This window comes from Rhinolophus ferrumequinum, chromosome 18 (assembly GCF_004115265.2).
Source record: "Rhinolophus ferrumequinum isolate MPI-CBG mRhiFer1 chromosome 18, mRhiFer1_v1.p, whole genome shotgun sequence".
Lineage (NCBI taxonomy): Eukaryota > Metazoa > Chordata > Mammalia > Chiroptera > Rhinolophidae > Rhinolophus > Rhinolophus ferrumequinum.
In genome coordinates, this window is record NC_046301.1 from 48517931 (window position 1) to 48537459 (window position 19529).

At 57.0% G+C, this 19529-nt stretch overlaps 1 protein-coding gene across 3 annotated transcripts; it reads right to left on the reverse strand.

Annotated features, from left to right (window-relative positions):
- Positions 1–911: 911 nt before the first annotated feature.
- Positions 912–19522, reverse strand: NACC1 (nucleus accumbens associated 1). Of its 3 annotated transcripts, XM_033133750.1 has the most exons (7): positions 19424–19522; positions 18587–18679; positions 5334–6239; positions 5079–5252; positions 4404–4509; positions 4218–4315; positions 912–3722 (listed from the first exon to the last, which is right to left on the reverse strand). In XM_033133750.1, the coding sequence occupies exons 3-7, from the start codon at positions 6229–6231 to the stop codon at positions 3469–3471; spliced, it is 1530 nt and encodes a 509-aa protein (XP_032989641.1). In that variant the 5' UTR covers positions 6232–6239; positions 18587–18679; positions 19424–19522; the 3' UTR covers positions 912–3468. The 3 variants fall into 3 exon arrangements, with proteins under 3 accessions (XP_032989641.1, XP_032989640.1, XP_032989642.1); XM_033133749.1 differs by lacking the exons at positions 18587–18679; positions 19424–19522 and adding an exon at positions 18238–18342; XM_033133751.1 differs by lacking the exons at positions 18587–18679; positions 19424–19522 and adding an exon at positions 11801–11986.
- Between the last annotated feature and the right edge of the window lie 7 nt (positions 19523–19529).

A 19529-nucleotide genomic window follows, 5' to 3' on the forward strand; every position in this document is an offset into this window, starting at 1 on the left:
CTGTAAAAATGTACTTTTATGATTTTAATAATTTTCTTTCCTGTAGTTTACTGTAAGAATACAGTATGATATATATATCATACAAAATGTGTTCATCAATTATCAGTGAGGTTCCCAGTCAACAGTAGGCTATTTAGTAGTTTTGGGGGAGTCAAAAGCTCTGTAGATTTTTGACTGCACGAATAACCTGTGTCGTTCAAGGGTCACGTCAGTCATCCTCCCCATGGACGTCTGGAGCTCCCCCAGCCATCATGGGGTGAAGCTCCTGGTCTGGGTGGAGATGTAGCCTCCTCGTCCACCTCCAGCAAAGGTCTTCTATTCCCTTGACGGGGATCCCTAATGGAAATAACCTTCCTGTGCTGCTTGAAACAGCTGAGTCAATGGAACCCTAAGGCATAGCCCTGTCTTTTCTCTCACTCGATAGAACCTTCTGTCCTTTTATATCCTCAGGACTCAGGTATTTGTGGCTGAGTTTACACTTGCCGTCTCAACCTTTGTGTTCCTCCTGATGTATGGGCAAGCTGGCTCAGGATGTGTGGCTGGGGCTGGGGTGTCAGACCACAGGACAATGTGTCAGGCAGCCCATCTGATAGAGCTGCTACCCTTCTAGCTTTGGAGGGGCTCCCCGGCAGGCAGAACAGCCTGGGGGGGTGTAGTCTGTCTGTCCATACTGGGGTAGCCAGAAGGGTAAGTGGAAGTGGTTGGTGGCCTGGCCTGCACCTTAGTGTTCCCATCTGAAAAGACCACCCTCTCCCTCCCCAGCACCCTGAGCCAGGACACTGCGGCAATGGCCAATGTGAAGCCCTGGGAAGAGGGGCTGTTGCTCTGCGCAAGGCTGGGGGGGCGCCAGTGCGCATCCCTTGCGGCCCCCCAGCCCGCTCCCCGCCCCAGTGAGCAGCGTGCAGCAGGGCTGTTACAAAGGCGTTTAGTTTATTCTCGGCATCAGTATCACTGACGTCCTCATGTTCACAGTTCCCAGTGCGCTCCTCCTTACAGTAGTTAATGTGCAATCTCACTTACGGGCCAGGGCGGGGGGCTCGGCCCGCAGCGGGGCCTGTGTTGGCACTCCACGCGGACACGGCGGGTGGCCTGTCCTGCGGGAACAAGGGGCGGCCAGGGGAGGCAGAGGGGGCCCCCACAGTCTTTTTTGCGTTGGTCAGTGATTCTCCATTCATGCTCCTTCCTGGCTGCCCGGGGTGGGGGGGACCATGCAGCTCAGAGCAGCGCAGGGCAACGGGGGAGAAGGAAAAGCAGCAGGCTGCCCAGGGGGGTGGGGCAGGGTGGGGTGGACGGGCACAGGGGTGGCTCCTGGGGTAAGGCACGACCCTGTCTTTGGCTCTCCTGGCGAGGAATTTCCTCCCCTGCACCCCTGCCCGGCCCCTCCCCCCACACCCCCAGACCAACACATAGTCCCTGGAGCCAGGGGTACCTCCTGGGGTCCCTGAAACAAGGAGTCTCTGCCACGTAACCCAGTGCTGCAGGAATATGAAGGACAGGGGCAAGTCCTGCCTGGGGACAAGGCAGGGAGGGGATGGGCGGGGGGGCCTGCCCAGGACAAAGGGTGGGGAGGGAGAGGACCCCAGTCCCAGGAGCTGCCCCCTGCTAAGGCCTGGAAAAGGGGAGCGCCTGGGGACTCCTGCTTCCTTGTGGGGGCTGGCTGGAGCCCCAGCCCACCCCTCTGTGGCCCAGGGGCCCACCAAGTGACCAGGATATTGTGCTTTGGGATGATGCTGGGGCAGGGTGTCAAGGCCAGGACAAGGGGGCGGGAGAGGTGCGACTAAGGTGCTTGTGCTTTAGCTGGGGGTGTCAACTCCCCCCTATATACTCGCCTCCCCCTACTCAGGCCAGAAAGAGGAGTGCCAGGACCCCAGCCGGACCCAACACCCCCCACCCCCAAGCAGATGCTGGAGGGAACCCTTCCCCACAGGCTGGCGGGGCTGCTGGGTCAGGGGGAGGCCTCCAAGTCAGATTCCAAGGGTCCGCTGGGGTGGCCCTCACCTCCCTCTGGCAGCCCCCTGCCTCTGGAAGCAGTGAGCTGTCAGACTTGGAGAGGAGACCAGAGGTGGTGAGGACACGGGCCAGAGACACAAAACAAACATCAAATGACACCAGCATGGGGGGATGGGAGTAAAAAAAAAAGAACCCTCGGGTTCACAAGTAAAACTCAAAAAAAACAAAACCACTCGCACTGGGCGAGGCTATGAAGAGAGGAATGGTTAGAGAGAAAATTCTGCAAACAACTGCTGACAATGGAGTGGGCCCTGCCCTGTCCCCAGGAGCTGGGCTCAGCCAACAGGCCAAAGACCAGGGATACCCTTCAAATGCAGCCCTGTGGGGGCAGCTGGCCAGACCCACAGGAGTCCTGGCAGTGGCGAGGCCTGGGACCCACCTCGGAAACACAGCCACATTCCGCACACACACACATTCAGCCTGCCCCTGTCCCCCCACCCCATCCTGCCTTCCTCAGCTCCCAGGGACCGAAGGGGACATCACAGTCCCATTGGTTTGAAAAATAAAAGGAAATCTTATACTTCAGTATTTCATTAGCTAAAAAAATGTTTTAAAAAGTATGTACAGGGGGTAGGGCTGGGAGCCCTGCCATGGGGCGGGATGGGGATGGGGGAGGGAGGGAAGGGCAGCAGCCCCCCAGCCTGCACCCCTGGTCCTACTGCCTCTCGTATCTTCATTTGTTTAAAAGCAAAACTACACACACGCCCGCACACGCACACGTTTCTGCAAGCCCTGGAAACCTCTCCTCCCACCCGGAGGCCCGAGGTCTGCACTCCTAACTCAGGACCTGCCCCTCAGGCCCCAGGGCACAGAGTGGGGGAGAGAGAAGGGCACCCGGCAGCCACAGCCTGCCACCTTCAGTCATGACATTGTTCAGAGCCTGTTTTCCTCAGCTGTAACAAGGGCAGTCCCTTCGGCCTCGCCTACCCCAGCTCCAGGTGCAGGGACAGACCAGGGAGACAGGAAGGCGCTTTTGGAAAAGTGGAAGCACTGGGAGGTGGTGGCAGGAAGGGTCCTGAGCACCCTGGGGCCCCCGCAAGTCCCAAGGGGTTGCCGTGAGGGGTGGAGCAGAAGACTGCCCCCAGGCCGGTCCCTCCCCTGCCAGGCCTGGTTGAGTGGGGAGATGGGGAGACAATTGCTAGGGGTTAAGAGGGGGAGCAAGTGCTCCCCGACTGTGCACAAGTGTGCGCAGAGAGAGAAGGCCACACAGAGCTCACACCACTGCCGTCCTCTCCCAGCCCGCTTGGAATGGGGTCAGGGGTGGGACAGGGGCGGCTAAGGGGCTGGGAGCATGCAGTGCCCCCTACCCCGTGGGTCCTAGGGGGACAGACAGTAGCTTGTGACCGAGATGGTAGGCGCGCGCGCGTGTGTGTGTGTGTGTGTGTGACAGACAAACAGGAGGGGGAGTGTGTGACAGGAGGGGAGTGTGACGCCCCACGGAGGGCCTGCTGAGGGGTGTTACTGGAGGGCCTCCGCTGAGGGGCCAGCCTCGCCGTCGTGGCTGGCCGTTTCAAAGCTGTGCTCCACGCCCATCATGTCCGGCTCAAGCTTGCCTGTGTCGCTGATGAAGGTTGTATAGGTGTCACCCTCAGGCAGCTTCACCTTGGGGACCCAGCTCTTCCGCACGACGCGGCGGGCGTTGGTGCACATGTCGGCCGCGATAGCATTCATCTCGCTCTCCTTGAAGTTTTGGGCAAAGTTCTGGCAGTAGTCTGTGCAGGCAGAGCAGACGGCTCAGGGCCAGCACGGCACTGCCTCCCCTGCCCCCCTACAGGACGTCCAGAACAGCCCTTGGAGACGAGAGCGGAGACCTTGCAGCCAGCTCCATGCCTGGGGGGGATGTGTGGGCTTGGTGGGGTGGCCCAGGGTCCTTGAAAATGTGGATCATTTGCCAGAATTTAGGAAGTGGGAGATTCCATGTGGAAACCTGGAGTACCCTCCTGGCAAAACTCCCATGGCCACCCTGAGTTTCAGGATTCCTCCACCACATCTGACACAGGCTTCCCTTCGGGGCCCTGCCCCCGGCCCCCACCAGAAAGAAATTTCTAACCAATTACAGCCTTCTTCCCAACAAGCCTAGATTCAACCTCAGAAACCTTGACATCAAACCCTATCCGTGTACTGGGGCCACCACCACACCAGAGCAAGGGGCCATCTGCGAACCCCAGGCCCCAGCCCAGCTGGCCTCCAGGAGGCTGGACACTCACACTTGACAGCATGGAGGACGCGACTGTCCAGCGGTTTGCGTCTGGGGTCGTTGGTGGAAGAGCGGATGCCAGTGCCACAGCTGTTGGCCAACGTGTTCCTGGGGGGGGGTCACAGGAGAGGTCAGGGCCCCGTGGTGGGGGGCCTGGGGCAGCACCCCTCACGCCCTGGGATCTTAAAGGCCTCACCGGTCAAAGAAGGAGGCGAGGAGGCGCCGCAGCAGGACCTTGTGCCGCGTGCCCGCGCTCACGTGGCAGTTCATGAGCTGTGCCCTCGTGATGTACACGTTGGTGCCTGGAGGGGAGAGACGGAGGGTGGCTGGGGGCCCCACATTGCCACATTCCCCACACGGCCAGGCCCCCTTCTTAGAGCCCCTCCCCAACAACTCCAGGGCCCCAGGGCAGCCTTGTCAGGGCTCGGGAAAGGACATACATGGTGGCGCCCCTGTCCATGGGGCATCTACGTCACATCGGTCCCCCCACGTACACATGGAGCTTTTGCCTGCACAACCAGCTGGGTGTCAGAAAGAACAGGCAGCGGAGGCCTGCACACAGGCACCAATGCTGAGGGCCGAATTCTTAACCACTGTGCAGTTCATTGTCACACCACCCTAAGAGGCCACTCATCTACGTCCCTGTGGCGACGATGCGAGCCAGCGCTGACACCTGCCTCCTGGGTGGAAACCTAGAGGCCAATCTTTGATGTGTATCAGTGCTGAGGGGTATCAGCTGCAGCAGGACACGGCCAGGAGGTGGCAGGGCTGCACTGGACCCCAAGGCTGTGCCATAGGCCGCTAGCCCAGGGCACTGAGGCCCCTGGTAGGGGAGAGAAGGGGATTCAGGAAAGAAGTGAGGCCGGCCCACCTGCCACCAGCTCCAGCTTCTCGGAGGGGTCGCCCTCGTCATAGAGCTTGGGGTGGCAGCGGTTACCGATCTGGTTGATGAGCTCGGCTGGGAGAGATGCCAGGTCTTGCCGCACCCGGATGCGATTCCGGGACTCGGGGGTCACCTGCTCGGGGAGGGCCTCCACCTTCTCAGCTGAGGGGGAGAGAGGGGTGTGTGTCGGGGGTGGGAGTGACAGGGCTGGGGGGCGGCGGGGGGGTGGGGCGGGCGCCTCACCACTCTGGCCGACGTTCATCATGCTGTACATAGTATACATGTTGCAGATCTGCCGGTACTGCTCGTCCGTGCCTTCCTCGCCCGCATCCTCCTCCTCGTCCTCCTCGTTGTGGTAGGAGCCAGGGCTGTCGCTGGTGTAGGCGCTCGAGGTGCCTGGGCTCGTCCGCTCCGACAAGCTGGGCCCGCTCACCACACCCCCTGCCGCCGCCGCCGCCGCCGCCACCAGGGCCTGCTGGGGCGGCCGGTTGGCGGCCAGGTCCAGCGTGGAGAACCTGGCCATCTTGCGGCTGCCATTGCCACCACTGCCACCACTGGCCCCAGCCTCCTTCTGGCTGCTGTCCCACAGCCGCTTGGCCACGGGTGTGCACTGCACAGAGTCCGACTCTTGCTGCTCGGTCTTGACGCGAGACACGAGGGGCAGTGGGGTGCTGCAGGCCATCCAGCTTGACGTCTGCGCCACGGGGCTCTGGGGCTCGGACGACGGTGCCTCTTCGGCATGCAGGCCCTGGGAGTCGCAGCTGGGGGAGCTCACCTTGAGGAAGAACTCGGTGCCCTTCTCCATGATCTCTTGGATCTGCAGGAAGCCAGCCGTGTACATGAGCAGGAACTGGTCCCCCATGTTCATGCTCAGCCGGCCTGTGTAGCAGAAGCTGAGGATCTGCTGGAAAGACTGGGGCTGCACAGCTGCCGGCAGCTCCACCACGGCGCTCCGGCTGCTGTTGAACAGGTCCCGGAAGTAGGAGCTGCTGGCGGCCAGCACGGCCCGGTGGGCCTTGAAGGCATGGCCCTTGACCACCACTGACACGTCACAGTACAGGCCCTGCAGCCGCTGCTCGTTCAGGCACTCCAGAATGCTGTTGCCAAAGTTCGGGATCTCCATCTGTAGGGTCTGGGCCATGGCGGCGGCTGTGTGGGGGACGGGGAGACAGAGGGAGACGGTCAGGCGGCCGGCTTAGCCCTGCTCTCATGCACACCCACGTGGTGGATTTACCGGGGCCTTAAGAATCGCAGGAGCCACCCACTCCTTCCGTCCTTTTAGGACAGATTGTTAAATCAGCTTCACCAGCTCCAGGCCAGGGTGGCCACATGCTGTCCCTTGTAGACAAGGGGGCAAAGGCAAACTCACACACGTGCTTAAATATGAAATAACACAGTGAGCACTTGTGAGAATTAAGCACCACTAACTAGCACTCCACACATAGGGTGATTCTGAAGGGCACTGGCATGGCAACCCCCAGAGGGCAGTCATTTAATTTTTCCCATGGTGTCTGCAGTGCTGAGCACATGACCCTCAACCAGTTTGTTGAATGGCTGAATGACCACTCCAGAAACCCTGAAACTGCACAAGACCACCACTAGTCATCAGGGAAATGCAAATCCAAACCACGATGAGATACCCGTTTCATGCCCACTAGGCTGGCTAGAAGAAAGGTTAGTGCTGGCAAGGATGAAAAATCAGAACCTTCCCTCACTGCTGGTGGGAACGCAAATTGTGCAGATGCTGTGGAAAACCATCTTGTGGGTCCTCAAATGGTTAAACATGCAGTTGTCATATAGCCTAGCCATTCCATTCCTTACAATTACACCTAAGAGAAATGAAACCATATGTCCACAGAAAAACCTGCACATAAACGTCCACAGCAGCTCTAGTCACAATTGCCAAAAGGCGGAAACCCAAATGTCTATCAAGTGATAAATGGATAAACAAAATGGGGTCCATCTATACAGCGGAATATTATTCAGCCATAAAAATGAACCAATACATGCCACAACTTGGATGAACCTTGAAAACATTATGCTAAATGCAAGAGCCCAAAGAAAAGACCATATATTATATGATCCCATTGATACGAAGTATCTAGAAGAGGCAAATCCGTAGAGACAGAAAGCAGAATAGTGATTGCTAGGGGCTGGGCGGAAAGGGAGAATTGGGGGAGGTGCGAGCAAATGGATGCAGGGTACAATATTGTGATTTATAAGAAATATATATTTGTCATTTAGATAACCAAAATATATCATACACATTCAGTCTTTGTCCACAATTTCTGACTCACAGCTCCAGGAACTCTTGGAATTTCCTAAGTGTTGAGAATGAAAAAGGTCTTTTGTTATGTTAAGGAGGTGACTTTTGGAAGCACCTAAGGATGGGAGCTGGTTGCTAATGGACCCAACCATGTGACTAGAGGGGTGGAACTTTCAGTGCCCCCACCTCTGGGGAGGGGAGGACTGAAGATTGAATCAATTGCCAAAGGCCAGTGATTTAATCAGTCAGCCCATGTAAGAAGCCTCCATAGCAACCCAAGAAGAGGGCATGGAAGCTCGGCCCCCCTTCCCACATACCAGGCCCTCTGCATCTCTTCCATCTGGCTATTTCTGAGTTATATCCTTTTACAATAAACCAGTGATCTAGTGAAGTGACTATAATGTTTGAGCTCTGTGAGCAGCTCTAGCAAATTAACCGAAACCAAAGAGAAGGTTGTGGGAACCTCTGATTTATAGCCAGTTATTCAGAAACACAGGTGATAACCTGGACTTGTAACTGGCATTCTGAGTTGGAGGGGGTCATTGGGACCTCCAATCTGTGGCCCATCAGAAGCAGCGCAGGTACCCTGGGCTTGCATTTGGCATCTGAACTGTGTTTCTGTGTTTCAGGAAGGGGCAGTTGTGTAGCACTGCGCCGTTAACTGTGGATTCGGAAGCTATTTCCAGATAGTGTCAGAATTATATTGAATTCTCAGACACTCTTTTGACGTCTGAGAATTGTTTGTTGGAAACCACCCCCCTAGGTGGAATTGGGTCCAAGAACCCAATTTACAGGGTTTCTTCTCGACATATGAAATATGTAAATATTATTGTGGATTCACAACTGACTATACCGAATACCACTGAACTGTACACTTTAAATGAGTGCACTGCATGGTATGTGCATCTCAATAAAGCCGAAACCATAAAGCTTCTTCTGGGCAGAACTGGGGATGAGACTTGCCACATTCTCCGGGTCTTTTGAATTTTGAACCTGGTGAATGTATTGCCTATTTACAAAAATAAATAGTATTTTAAAATAGTGTGAAATCATACCACACACATTTATGTAAATTAACCTCAAAGTGCTGGGGGTGGGGTGGGAAAGAAATGCAAATCTCAGGTACTGCCTGTGATCCTGCTCAGGGAGCCCAGCCCCCTCAAATTGTGTGCACTTCTGCATCCGAGACTATTCTATCAGTGCACATTCCAACCCAGGAGAACTGCTGGGGTGGGAAGGGCATGTCCCATATTCTGGCGATAACCATCAAAGGGCTCTGAAGGATGATATGGCTTTACAAGTGCCCCCAGGGTAAGTTCCCTGCAATTCCATAGGGTGGAGAGGGCATTGGTCCTAAACGGGCGGGGTAGGGGTGAGACACGAGGCGCGTACATGCAAAGGTCCTGGGGCAGGACCTAACTCGAGCCCCCAGTTGGTCTTCCCTCATTTCCATGTTACCTTTCATACATCTTTCACGGTTTTCATTCATTAGCGAGTTCACTCTCAGCTGCCTGCATGGGCTGATCTCTGGAACACAGTGGAGACTTGGGTCCCACCTGGTAACAGCGGGTTCATGCTGAAAGGCTGCTCAGAGGAACAGAAGCAGCCACATGCCACGGGCTCAGAGTGGCACTTGGGGGCCAGCAGGAACCCAGGCTCCAGAATTGACTGCTCCTGGGATCAGGCGCTCCACACCTCTACTCCACTTGGATGTAGATGCTAAGGCCAACCTGATCCTGAGCTGCTCCATGCGGTGGGGCTGGAGGGATGGCAGGCCCTGCCCTTCCCTGCACAGAGGCCGGCAGAGGGAGCCGACAGGTGACCTACTCGAGCTCCCTGAATGCTCTCAGCAAACCTCTGGAATAGATTTCATATTCCCAGTACTCAGCTGTGAAAACTGAGATCATGTGGAATTTAAGGACTGTCCCAAGGTGAGTGGTAGGGACAAGATTCAAACCAGGGTCTATTTAGGCACTGAGAGTCTGACCATCCTCTCCCTCCACTGCTGTCACCTTTACCCCCACCCAGCCCTCGCTTGGTATTTTGTCCTGTGTTCTGGTCTCCACACTGCTGCTGGGAATTCTCCAGCGCTGGCATGGGCCCAAGGCTGTCCTTCTCTGAGCTTCCCACTGCTCATTCTCAAAGATGCATGTCCTCACAAGGCCAGGGACCCACCTGTCCCACCCCATGCCCAGCAGCTCTGTCCCCTTGTGCTGTCATCCAGCCACACTGGGCTCCTTCCTGCCCAAGACTTGGTGGCTCTGTGTGTCTTTGTCTCACCCCCATGGTTGGCGACTCGGTGACATTCACCCCAACTGGAACTAAGTCACTCCGTGTCTCCCCACTGGACAGTGAGCTCTGCGAGAATCTTCTTCAGGGCTCTGTGCCCAGCACCTTGCTGCCTATTAGGTCGGTTGGATGCATGAACAAACAGGCACAGAGAGGTGAGGGGCTGGCCTGAGGCCACACAGCTAGCTAGAAAGTAGAGGGCTAGAAAGTGGAGGGCTGGCATCAGAACCCAGGTCTAGGCGGTGGGCTCTGGCTCTGCGGCATGCCTGTCTTGCCTTGGTCCTCCCTCTTGTGGTGTGAGCCTTCCAAGCTTGGGGTCTGGAGCACCCTCCAGGGACGGGGGCCAGCCTCTCCCTCGACCACCTTGGCCCTGGTCACTTGGACCCCAGTACCCAGAGCACTATGTTTGGCAGCCTGGGGAGGTGGCTTGGGGCTGCGAAGCCTCTGGATGGGATTCTCTGGGGTCTGTCCTTTGCCTTCACTTGGTTCCTCAGTTTCCCTTACCTCCTCACACAGAGGGCCAGCTACTGGTCCGTCCAGCACTGAGATTGAGCTGGGAGGTGTGTGCTTCCTTCAAATAGTAGTCATGTCTCCGCCTCCCTTCTCTGGTTGCCCTAAGTGTTTCCTGGTGGTGACAGTGATTTTGATACCCCATGAGGAAGAGGGCACAGCCAAGGGAAATCATGGCTGTGAGGAGGGATGAAAGAAAGGAGGGGTGGTCAGGGGAGGGCCTGGCTCCTGATAGCCCCCAGTACCCATACCAGCCCTGCTGGGGTAGCATGGGGGCAGTCTCCTGGGACAGGGAGACGCTAGAAGAGAAGCAGCTTCTTCATGGGGCAGGGGACACGGGGCTCTCACGTTCCACGCTGAGGTGGTCATCGGCCCTGGACAGGGAGCCACCCATGCTGTCACCAGATGACCTGGGATGGCGGGGGGCAGGGGGAGCAGCGCTTTAAGAGCTGTATCACAGTTTCTCCTCCAAGGAGACTGTCCACCCACAAGGGCAGGCATTCTGGCCAGATTTATTCACGATCAGCAACTCAGAACAGAGGCAGAGGCTCAATAAATATTTGTAAATGTGTTAAATAGCTTAGAGAGAGGTGAGCACACACCACCAAGGCTAGAAAGGACGCGTCCAGTTTGGGACGGGGCAGCTGGCAGGGATCACGTGCAGGGGGAGAGAGGGCTGAGGGGGTGCAGATGTGGACGCTTCTGGGGCTGCAAGGTGCATTCCAAGGGGTCCCCCTAACTGTACTTAGTGTCAGGCACTGTTGCAAGCAGTCTCGGAGGGCTACTCTCCGACGCGGTGGGGACCACCGCTCTGCATGGCCCCAGCCCGGGCGGCCAACTTCAGGCCCCGACCCCTCCCTGCGAATTGGTACAGCTCAGCAATAGGGGCACTGATGGAATAGAGACGCAGGGAGGGGGCTCCTGAGGGCAAAAAGCAATCTGACATTCAGGCTGGGGTTCCCATGCCTTGAGAACCCCAGCTTCAGAGCCCAGTACCCAGGGCGTTGAAGCTTTTCGTTAGTAATGGAGGGGCACATGCACAGGATGACAATTAATGCCAATGGCCCAACCAAGCAGAACACAGGGCTTTGGCAATGAGCTGGCAGGTCTGGGAGCTGCAGAGACCAGGATCGGCCTTGCTGCCCCTAAAAGGAATGGGGAGTGGGGTGGGTGCTTAAGGGGCTCTGAGACCACTGTGAGGGGCCACAGGGGACCCCAGATATTGGACTTGGAAAGAACCACTACCTGTGTGTGGCCTGGTATGAAACCCCTCACCCACACTAGCCCCACGGGGGAGGGGCCGTGGAGACATGATGGGCTCCCAGAAGCAACAGGTCTAAAGCAGTTGGTGCCTAGCCCAGGTCACCTGCTGTCTGGAAAGTAGTGGGATGGGGCCAGGGGTACCAGTCCCCCCCAAGCTGAGCCCCTCACCCCCACCTATCTCAGGCCTCAGGCGCACTGCATGGTTCCCCCCAGGGGCCAGGCCTTTGGCCAAGATGGGCACACCTGCCTGGAGTGCCCTTCTCCCTCCACGGCCCGTATCTTCCTCCTCCGCCTTCAGCGACAGCCCCTGCTCTGAGAGGTCTCCAGCCTAGAGAACACCCCTCTTCTTCCGCCTCTCCCACCCCCAACCCCCTATGCTCACCTGAGAACACGAAATTCCATTTCACTATCAACTCAATGGCAAAAAACTGTACTTGAATTCTCGCTCCTCAGAACTTGGCATGTCAGACTGCCCATCTGCGGTCTGCAGACCCCCCCAGGAGGGGAGAGGCAGCCCCCAGCCCCACACAGGCCAAGGGGACCCTCCATATCTGGGTCCCCAGATGTGAGCTGGTCTCCTAGCGAGACAGGAGGCCACGGCACACGGTTTCCATGACCTCCCAACACTCAATAAATATTTGCCAAGCACCTGCCTGGGCCAGGAAGTGCGTGGAGCCTGGGGTTGGCCTCAACTAAGATAAGGCTGCCTCTGGGACCGTGTGTGTGTGGGGGGACAGTCACTCCCCCAGGATCCCAGTCAACGTGCTGCATGCAGGGCACTCTCATCCTGCCCACGAGAGCTGACATCTGGGGGCAGGGGTCTCACCCTCCAGGTCCGGGGAAGGCATGCGGAGCCCCGAGGGGGAAGCAGGCGCGGTCCTTTCAGAAAGGGAAGGAAGGTGGAGGCTAGAGCTGGGCTCAGTCCTTGGTCTGCTTCTCTCCTCCAGGGGTTGGCACCCAGTCTCAGGACTCTGCTATGGATGGAACTGGTGTCCCCCCCACCCTAACCCCCAATGTGCCTGTATTTGAAGGAGTCTGTAGGAGGAAATTAAGGTTAAATGAGGTCACAGAAGTGGGGCCCTAATCCAGTAAGACTGGTGTCTGTGTAAGAGAAAGAGCTGTTTCTCATTCCAAGAGCACACCCGGAGGAAAGGCCACGTGAGGACACCAGAACCCAACCAGAACCTCACGGTGCTGAGATGTTGGACTCCCCCCACCCAGAACTGTGAGAAAATGGGGTCTGTTGTTTTTGAAGTCTCCCCATCTATGGTATTTTGTTATAGCAGCCTGAGCTGATACAGGCTCAAAATACCATCTACTCACCCACAACTCTGCATGGAGCCCGATGCCAACTCAGTGTGCCCACAACCAAGCTCCCATGCCCCTAAACCTGCTATAGCTGGAGCGCTCACCAGAGACTTACCCACTCAGGTCAAGACCCTTAGATTCATCCCAGATCTTTCAAAACCAGTTTTCACCACCGGGGCCCCTACAATGCCTACTGGGGCCCTGCACAGTAGGGCCCTGCCTGCTCTCGAGCCTTCTAGAAGGCTGTCCCAAGATGGCCACAACTCTTCTTACCCTCCCAATCACCGATCTCAAGTTTCCAAAGACAAAGCCTCTCTCAAACTCCTTCCGGTCCCTTCTGCTGCCTGCTTTTTCCTCCTTGGCTTTGCATCAGTTCCTCCAGGGCAGGGTGTTGGCCTGTCTGCATCACAATGCTGTATCCCCTGTCCTTAGGAGCGGCTGCCCGCACAGTGGGTGCTCAATAGTTGTTTGCAGAATGAACAGAATGAAAAATTATTTCCATTACTTTGAACCTAACTCCCTTTCTTGTTCCATGTTAATGGGACTTGGAAGGGGTGTCTGAAGCTGGGCAGGGGTGCCTGGTACACTGTGGTGGGGGCTGCTGGGGACAGCATGGAGGGTGCTGCGCAGACGCAACCTCCTCAGAGGGCTGCGCCAGCGGGGGGGCTAGCAGTCAGGGTCCCACTTAGGGCTCAATGTGTGAACAACTGCTCACACTGCTGCCAGATGAGGCTGGGGTGCAGGCTTGTAAGGCAGGGCGATTCCTCAGAGGCGAAACTGCCAGCTCTTTGGGAAAGGGAGCTCTGAATTCCCTAGCTAGCAGAGGCTGTGGGGGCTGGTCTGTGCCTTACCAGGAGCTGCTGAAGGCCCTGATATTCTGGCTGACTTTCCAGGGAAGCTGTGAGCTGCCCATTTACATGTGAACTAGTTCAGAGAAACCAAATCCAAGTCTAAGAAGGCCCCTACGGCCCCCTTGGAAACCCCCCAGCCACTGGGACCCTCTGTAGGGGCCAAATTGGAAGGCAGCTCAGGCAAATGTTTGCTAGTGAAGAACAAAGTGCTACCTGACTATATAAATCTTACTGTTGGCATCTGCAATTTTTAAAGGATGCATGCATTTGACTTGCTTTCTCTTCTCCCCAAAAAGCTGCCACTAAATCCAGGGTGGAGGACAGGACTTGCAATAGGACCTGGCCTTCACCTCGTCCCTACTGTGCACCAGCGCCTAGCATAACGAGGGCTCAGAGGGGGCACTTCACTTATTCCTCTCGCCAGTTTCTGAGGAAGCACCGAGTCGTCCCATCATTCAGAGATGAGGAGAGCAAGGCCCAGGATTACACCCAGGCCCCCCGACTCCCGTCTGAGAATCGGGAGGCTTCCTGACCACAGCCAGCTCGCCCTCTGCATGGCTCCGTTGTTCTTTGCAGCAGGCAGCCCATGTGACTAGACAGATTTCACTCATGAACGGACGGGAAAATGGGGGCTCAGAAATGCCAGAGCACAGAAGGGAAGCCAGGACAGGCAGGCCAAGGCTAGAGCTGGTCTCTCTATACTCGCTAGGCATGTCCTCTGCAGAAATGGGGTCTGCCGCCCACGTGGAGGCCCCCACCCTAGTCTCAAGTGCCCTCTGAGGGCCAGGCGGGATGCTGCTCTTTCTGCCCTCCTGGGGGAGGCTGCCTTCCTCCGCCCAGCCTCCCCCAGCTCTTCACTCTCTCTCTGTCGCTGCTGTCTCCGAAGATGAGCAGTCTAGCCTGCTGCCTCTTTCCTCCCACCTCCCACTCTCCTGGCAGCCCTGGGCAATCGAGCCTCCGCCCGCAGCTCCAGGAAAACCCAGCAACAGCCCAGCCCCCCTTCCACAATGACCGCAAACCCTCCATTCTGAGTTATATCCCCCTCCCTGTGTGCATTCACATCCAAAGGACACATGGGCAGCTGCCGTGCAAAGGCCCTGCGGTGACACTGCTGTGACTAACACCGAGGAGCCTGGTGACGCTGAGGGTAGGTGCTTATTGGGATGGGGCTTGTTGAAATGTGCTTGGATACCACACAAGGTTTGGCAGGACCTAAGAATTGGAGTCTTATTATTTCACTAGGCTCAAATATCCCTTACAAAGCGTCCTATTTAGAATTCTGCTTCCCTTCCTTTTCGTTCCCAGGAACATTTATCTAGCACAGCGATCACTCATCAGTCTTCCCAACTATAAAATGGGCCAATAGCGGCAACCACCTCACAAGGCTGTTTCAAGGATTAAACGATCAAGTAACCCGCTAGGTGAGAGCCCACCTTGCGGTCAGTGCCCAGTAATGCCAGCTATTATGAGCTGTGTCCCCTTCCGTTCTCCCCCTGGCCCGCGACAGACTGTAAACTCCCTGACAGCAGCGGAGACATCTTGCGCCCGGTACCATCTCCCAAACCTTACGCTATGAGAACGGGCAGTGCTCAGTGAGGGCTCCCCTGGTGCCTTCACGGCATCACCTGATCACACCGACACTAACCTCTCCTATAGTCCTCACCTCGCGGCCGTGGGCGGGAGGAAGGTTCCCCGTGGTGGGGGCTGCTCTGTACCTTATATGATGTTGAGCAGCACACTCTGCACCCACTAGAGGCCAGTAACACAACTAGCCCAGCTTTGACAACCAAAAATGTTGACAGACATTTCCCAAGCATCCCCGGAGGGGACAGAATCGCCCTTGGGTGAGAACCACCTCGCTACAGGCATGCCTGCTTGTCCCCACTTATCAGATGAGTAAACAGAGGCACCAAGGTCAAGACCTTTGCCCAAGGGTCTCACAGCGGAGCAGCGTGGCGCTAACCAGGGAATGTGACTCTCTCCACTACAAAGTGTTAGCTCAGCTTTCCCCACAGCCTCCACTTAAATCACAAAACAGAGTCACGGTCCTCACAGACAGCCTGTGGGTGACCTTCACCGAGAAGGCAGCACAGGAGATGGGACAATGACGACAGTTCTAGGAGGGGTCGGCAGCCTAGTGAAATCACACTGTACCAAGGATCTCTTTACTTGCTGCACTTGCCTCCTAGGATTATTGTGGCCTCGCCTGGTATCCCAGGTCTGTGCATCTAAGTCCTCACAGAAACGCTTACTTATGAGGAGTGCCTCCTCCTCCAGCTCCAGCTCCAGGCTCGGACCCACTGCACCCTCTTCTCTGCCATCCACACACCATGGTCAAGTACCACCAGTCCTGTTCCAACTGTGTGACGAGAAGCAGCCACCCCTGTCCTCAGTACCCAGCCCAGAGCCCAGCTTTGGCCCAGGAAGCCCCAGCCTCAGCCCAACCAGGCAGGGGAAAGGCCTCTTTATGTGGGGCTGCTGGCCCAGTTCTCACCCCTCCCAGAATCAGGAGGCCAGCCAGAGAGAGGAGGCGGCCAGGGCCCTGATGGAAGGCAGTTCTAGGAACTATGGGGAGATTGGGGGAATGAAAGTGACAACCCATCATCATTAAATCCAGGTCTGGCTGATACTAGACCCAGCCGTCTGTGGCTCCTGCTTCAGGTGCTGAGCTCCCAAATCAACGTTCCCAGGACACACTGGTAACAGCCTTGCAATTAGTTCAGAGAAAAGGACCTAAAGCTAGGGCAATCTGACCAAAGTGGGGAAAAGACAAACCTGGCAAGCCAAGCAAAATTCAGCTCCAGAGCCCAGCCCCATCCCCTTAACTGCCTCCCGTTGCCAGCCTACAGCTCCGTCACCCCTGACCTCTTGGCTCCCAGAAGCGGAATGGGGGATGAGGTATGACCAGGCCTCTGAGAAAGAAGCTTCCACTGTTCCAGCCCCCTGGGACACCAGGAAAACTCAGAGAGTCCAAAAGGGTATTGACCCATTCCTTGGGATGGCAAGAGGAAAGAGAATTCCTGCCAAGGAATCCAGAACACTGGGGAGCTCCTCCAGTCACAACCCTCAAAGGCCAGCTCAGAGGATTGTGGGTTTGGGCTGAGGATCAATCCCAATCGGCCAGTGTCTAGTCATGTGACTTAGGACAAGCAACCCCAAGCCTTAGCCTCTGTACCACGGAGAAGGACTAAGCTGATACGATGGTGATGAGCCATCGATGAGCTCATCTGACCAGCAAATTCAGCACGGAGCCTGCCCCAGGACAGCACCCCAGAAATGGGGGGGCGGGGGGGCAATAGCAATAGCCCCAAAGGCCCGGGCGAGCCTTGATCCCATCCTTGACCCCATCGTAAGCCTCCAAGACACAATGCACAAAGCATTACAGGTTTACCTCCCAGTCCTTCGCCTCCAGGGAACTGGTGCTTGGGAGGCCACCATACAAGATGGTGGCTGTGAGGTCCCATCCCCTAGGTTTGAACCTCAACACTTTAGTCACAAAAAGTGGGGAAAGAATCTAGGACCCTCGGATACTCAGGTAAGGGCGGCTGCGCTGCCTCTCTGCAGTTATATGGGGGGGGATACACGTGTGTGAATGTGCAAGGGCCACCCCCATGGTAAACAAGATGCCTGAGCAAGGTGTTCCAGACTGTTTCCCAAGCTGCCCACACAAACACCCATCTGGCGGGCCAGCGCCCTGGAACAGCCGGCAGAGGCCTGCCCAGAGGATAGGCTGGGGACCCAGAGCCTGAAGGGAATGAGGCGTGGGGAAAAGGAAAGCCACCACCAGGTTTGGCCCAGAGCTCACACCTAGCGGATGGGGTGGGGGGGGGGAGCACATCTTGGCACGTGCCTTTTGATCAACACTAATTTCTGGGGACCTGCCATCACATCCCTTCTAGCTTCAACTAAAAGCCCCGCTACCACCACTCCCAAAGCTCCTACAGCAGTTCTTCCACTTACCTGCTCGCACCGTATCTGGCGTCCCCCAACTCCTCTCCGACCCTAACCTCACACGACCCCTGCAAACACCTCCAGGATCTCCTATCCGCCCGCCCCCTCACCCCGGCCCGGAACTAACTCCGCCCACACCCACCCTGCCCCACTTCCTGGGCTTCTCCTCAGCCGCCCCCAGGCCTGTAACCTGACCCACCCACCTCCTCCAGCGACAGTACCTGCAAGCCGGCCCCGCCCCACCCCCCCTCCGGGCCATTTCCCTCCGGCCGCACCACCCACCCTTCCTCCCCCACTCCGCCTGCCCAAAGCCCGGCTTCTCCTCCCCCTCCGGATTCCCCGGGCGCCTCCTCACTTTACCCCTCGATCACTCCAACTTCCCCGGCCCCTCAGCACCTGCCCCGGCCCGGCCCAGCGCCCCCCGCCCCCACTCCGCCCGGAACGAGGGGAGGAGATCTGGGCCCGATGTCGCCGCCCCGAAGCCTCGCGGCCGGGTCCGGGGCTGGACACTGAAGGCCGCTGGCAGGGGCTGGGCCTCCCCGTACTCGCTGGCCCGGCCACAATGCAGTCTGTGGGCCCGGTTCCCCCTCTGTCGGAGAAGGTTCCCCCCCTCATGCCCTTCTCACTCAGCCCTTAACTGGACCTCGGATGCCCTCGGGCCGCCCCGGCGAGAGGAGGCCGGAACCCGGCCCGAGGCTGGCCGCCTCACCTGCGCCTTGGCCGCGCTTCGGGGGCTCCCGGCGGGCTCCGCAGCGGCGGCTCGGGCTGGGCCTCAGCCCGGGGCGCGCCCCCCTGCGCCGGGGCCTCGGCCTCCGCCTCCGCGGCCTCCGCGGCCTCCGCCTCAGCAGCAGCGGCAGCCGCGGCGGCCATTCATTGTGGGCCAGGCCGCCCCAGCCGAGCGCCGAGCCAGCGCAAGCCGCGCCGCCGCCGCAAACCGGCAGGGGAGGAGCGGCTGCGGCCCCGCCCCCGCCCCCTAGGTGAGGCCAGTCGAGCGCCGAACGCGCCCATTCTTCCAGTCTCTGCCTCCTGCCTCCGCCCCTTGAAGTCCCCTCCAGTACCTCGTCTCAGCTGGGAGTTCGAATCCCGACCCCGCCAACCTTCTAGTCTCGCGACCTCAGACAAGTCGCTCTGCCCTTCGGAACTTTAGTTTCCTGTAAAACGCAAACAATGTCTGCTGTTTATTGTGTTAGGCACTGTTTTAGGTTTTTGTGGGAATGATCTTTAAATGTCACGGTAACATTTTTATGTAGGAATTATTTTACAAACATTTTATAGAAAATAAAAAAGGGGGGCATAGAGAGATAAACCTGCTCAAGATCACATAGCAAGGAAGTGGTGGTGGGTGCCAGGATTCAAACCCAGGATCAAGAAGCCACAATAAAATTTAACGAGATGTCAGATTCCATTCTAAGAATTTTACCTGCACTAACTCGTTTAATTCTCATCGCAACCCAGTAAGGCACCTTAGAAAAATATGCCCATTTTGCGCATGGGGAAACTTAAGCACAGAGAGGTTGACAACAAGAAACAGGGCGAGCTGGGACTGGAACCCAGGCAGTCCATACCACCATGCTCTCCTCCTTTCCAACACAGGTTAGAACCTACTGACGGTTTAGTATGTGAGAGGGGCTGCTTGGCACACGTTCCAGGTATTCTGTCGTTTAATCTTTGCTCTATCTTGGAAGCTAGGATTCTTATTTAACAAGTAAGGAAAATGAGGTCCAGAGTTTAGGTAATTTGCCAAGAACATGTTGTAGGACTGGGATTCAAACTCAGTAAATCTGGTTTCAGAGCCTGGGCTAGGATGCCCGGAAATGTTTAGGGCACCCAGCACCCCAGGAAACGATCAATAGGTGTTGGATGTCTTCGCTTACCGCCCCTTTCCTGCGCCTCACCTTCCTCATCCGTGAAATGGGCTGGTGACTTGTGGCCTTAATTACAAGGGAGCCGCTGTGATTAAAGCCACCGGCACAACATGTTCAGCACTTTCCACTGTGAATT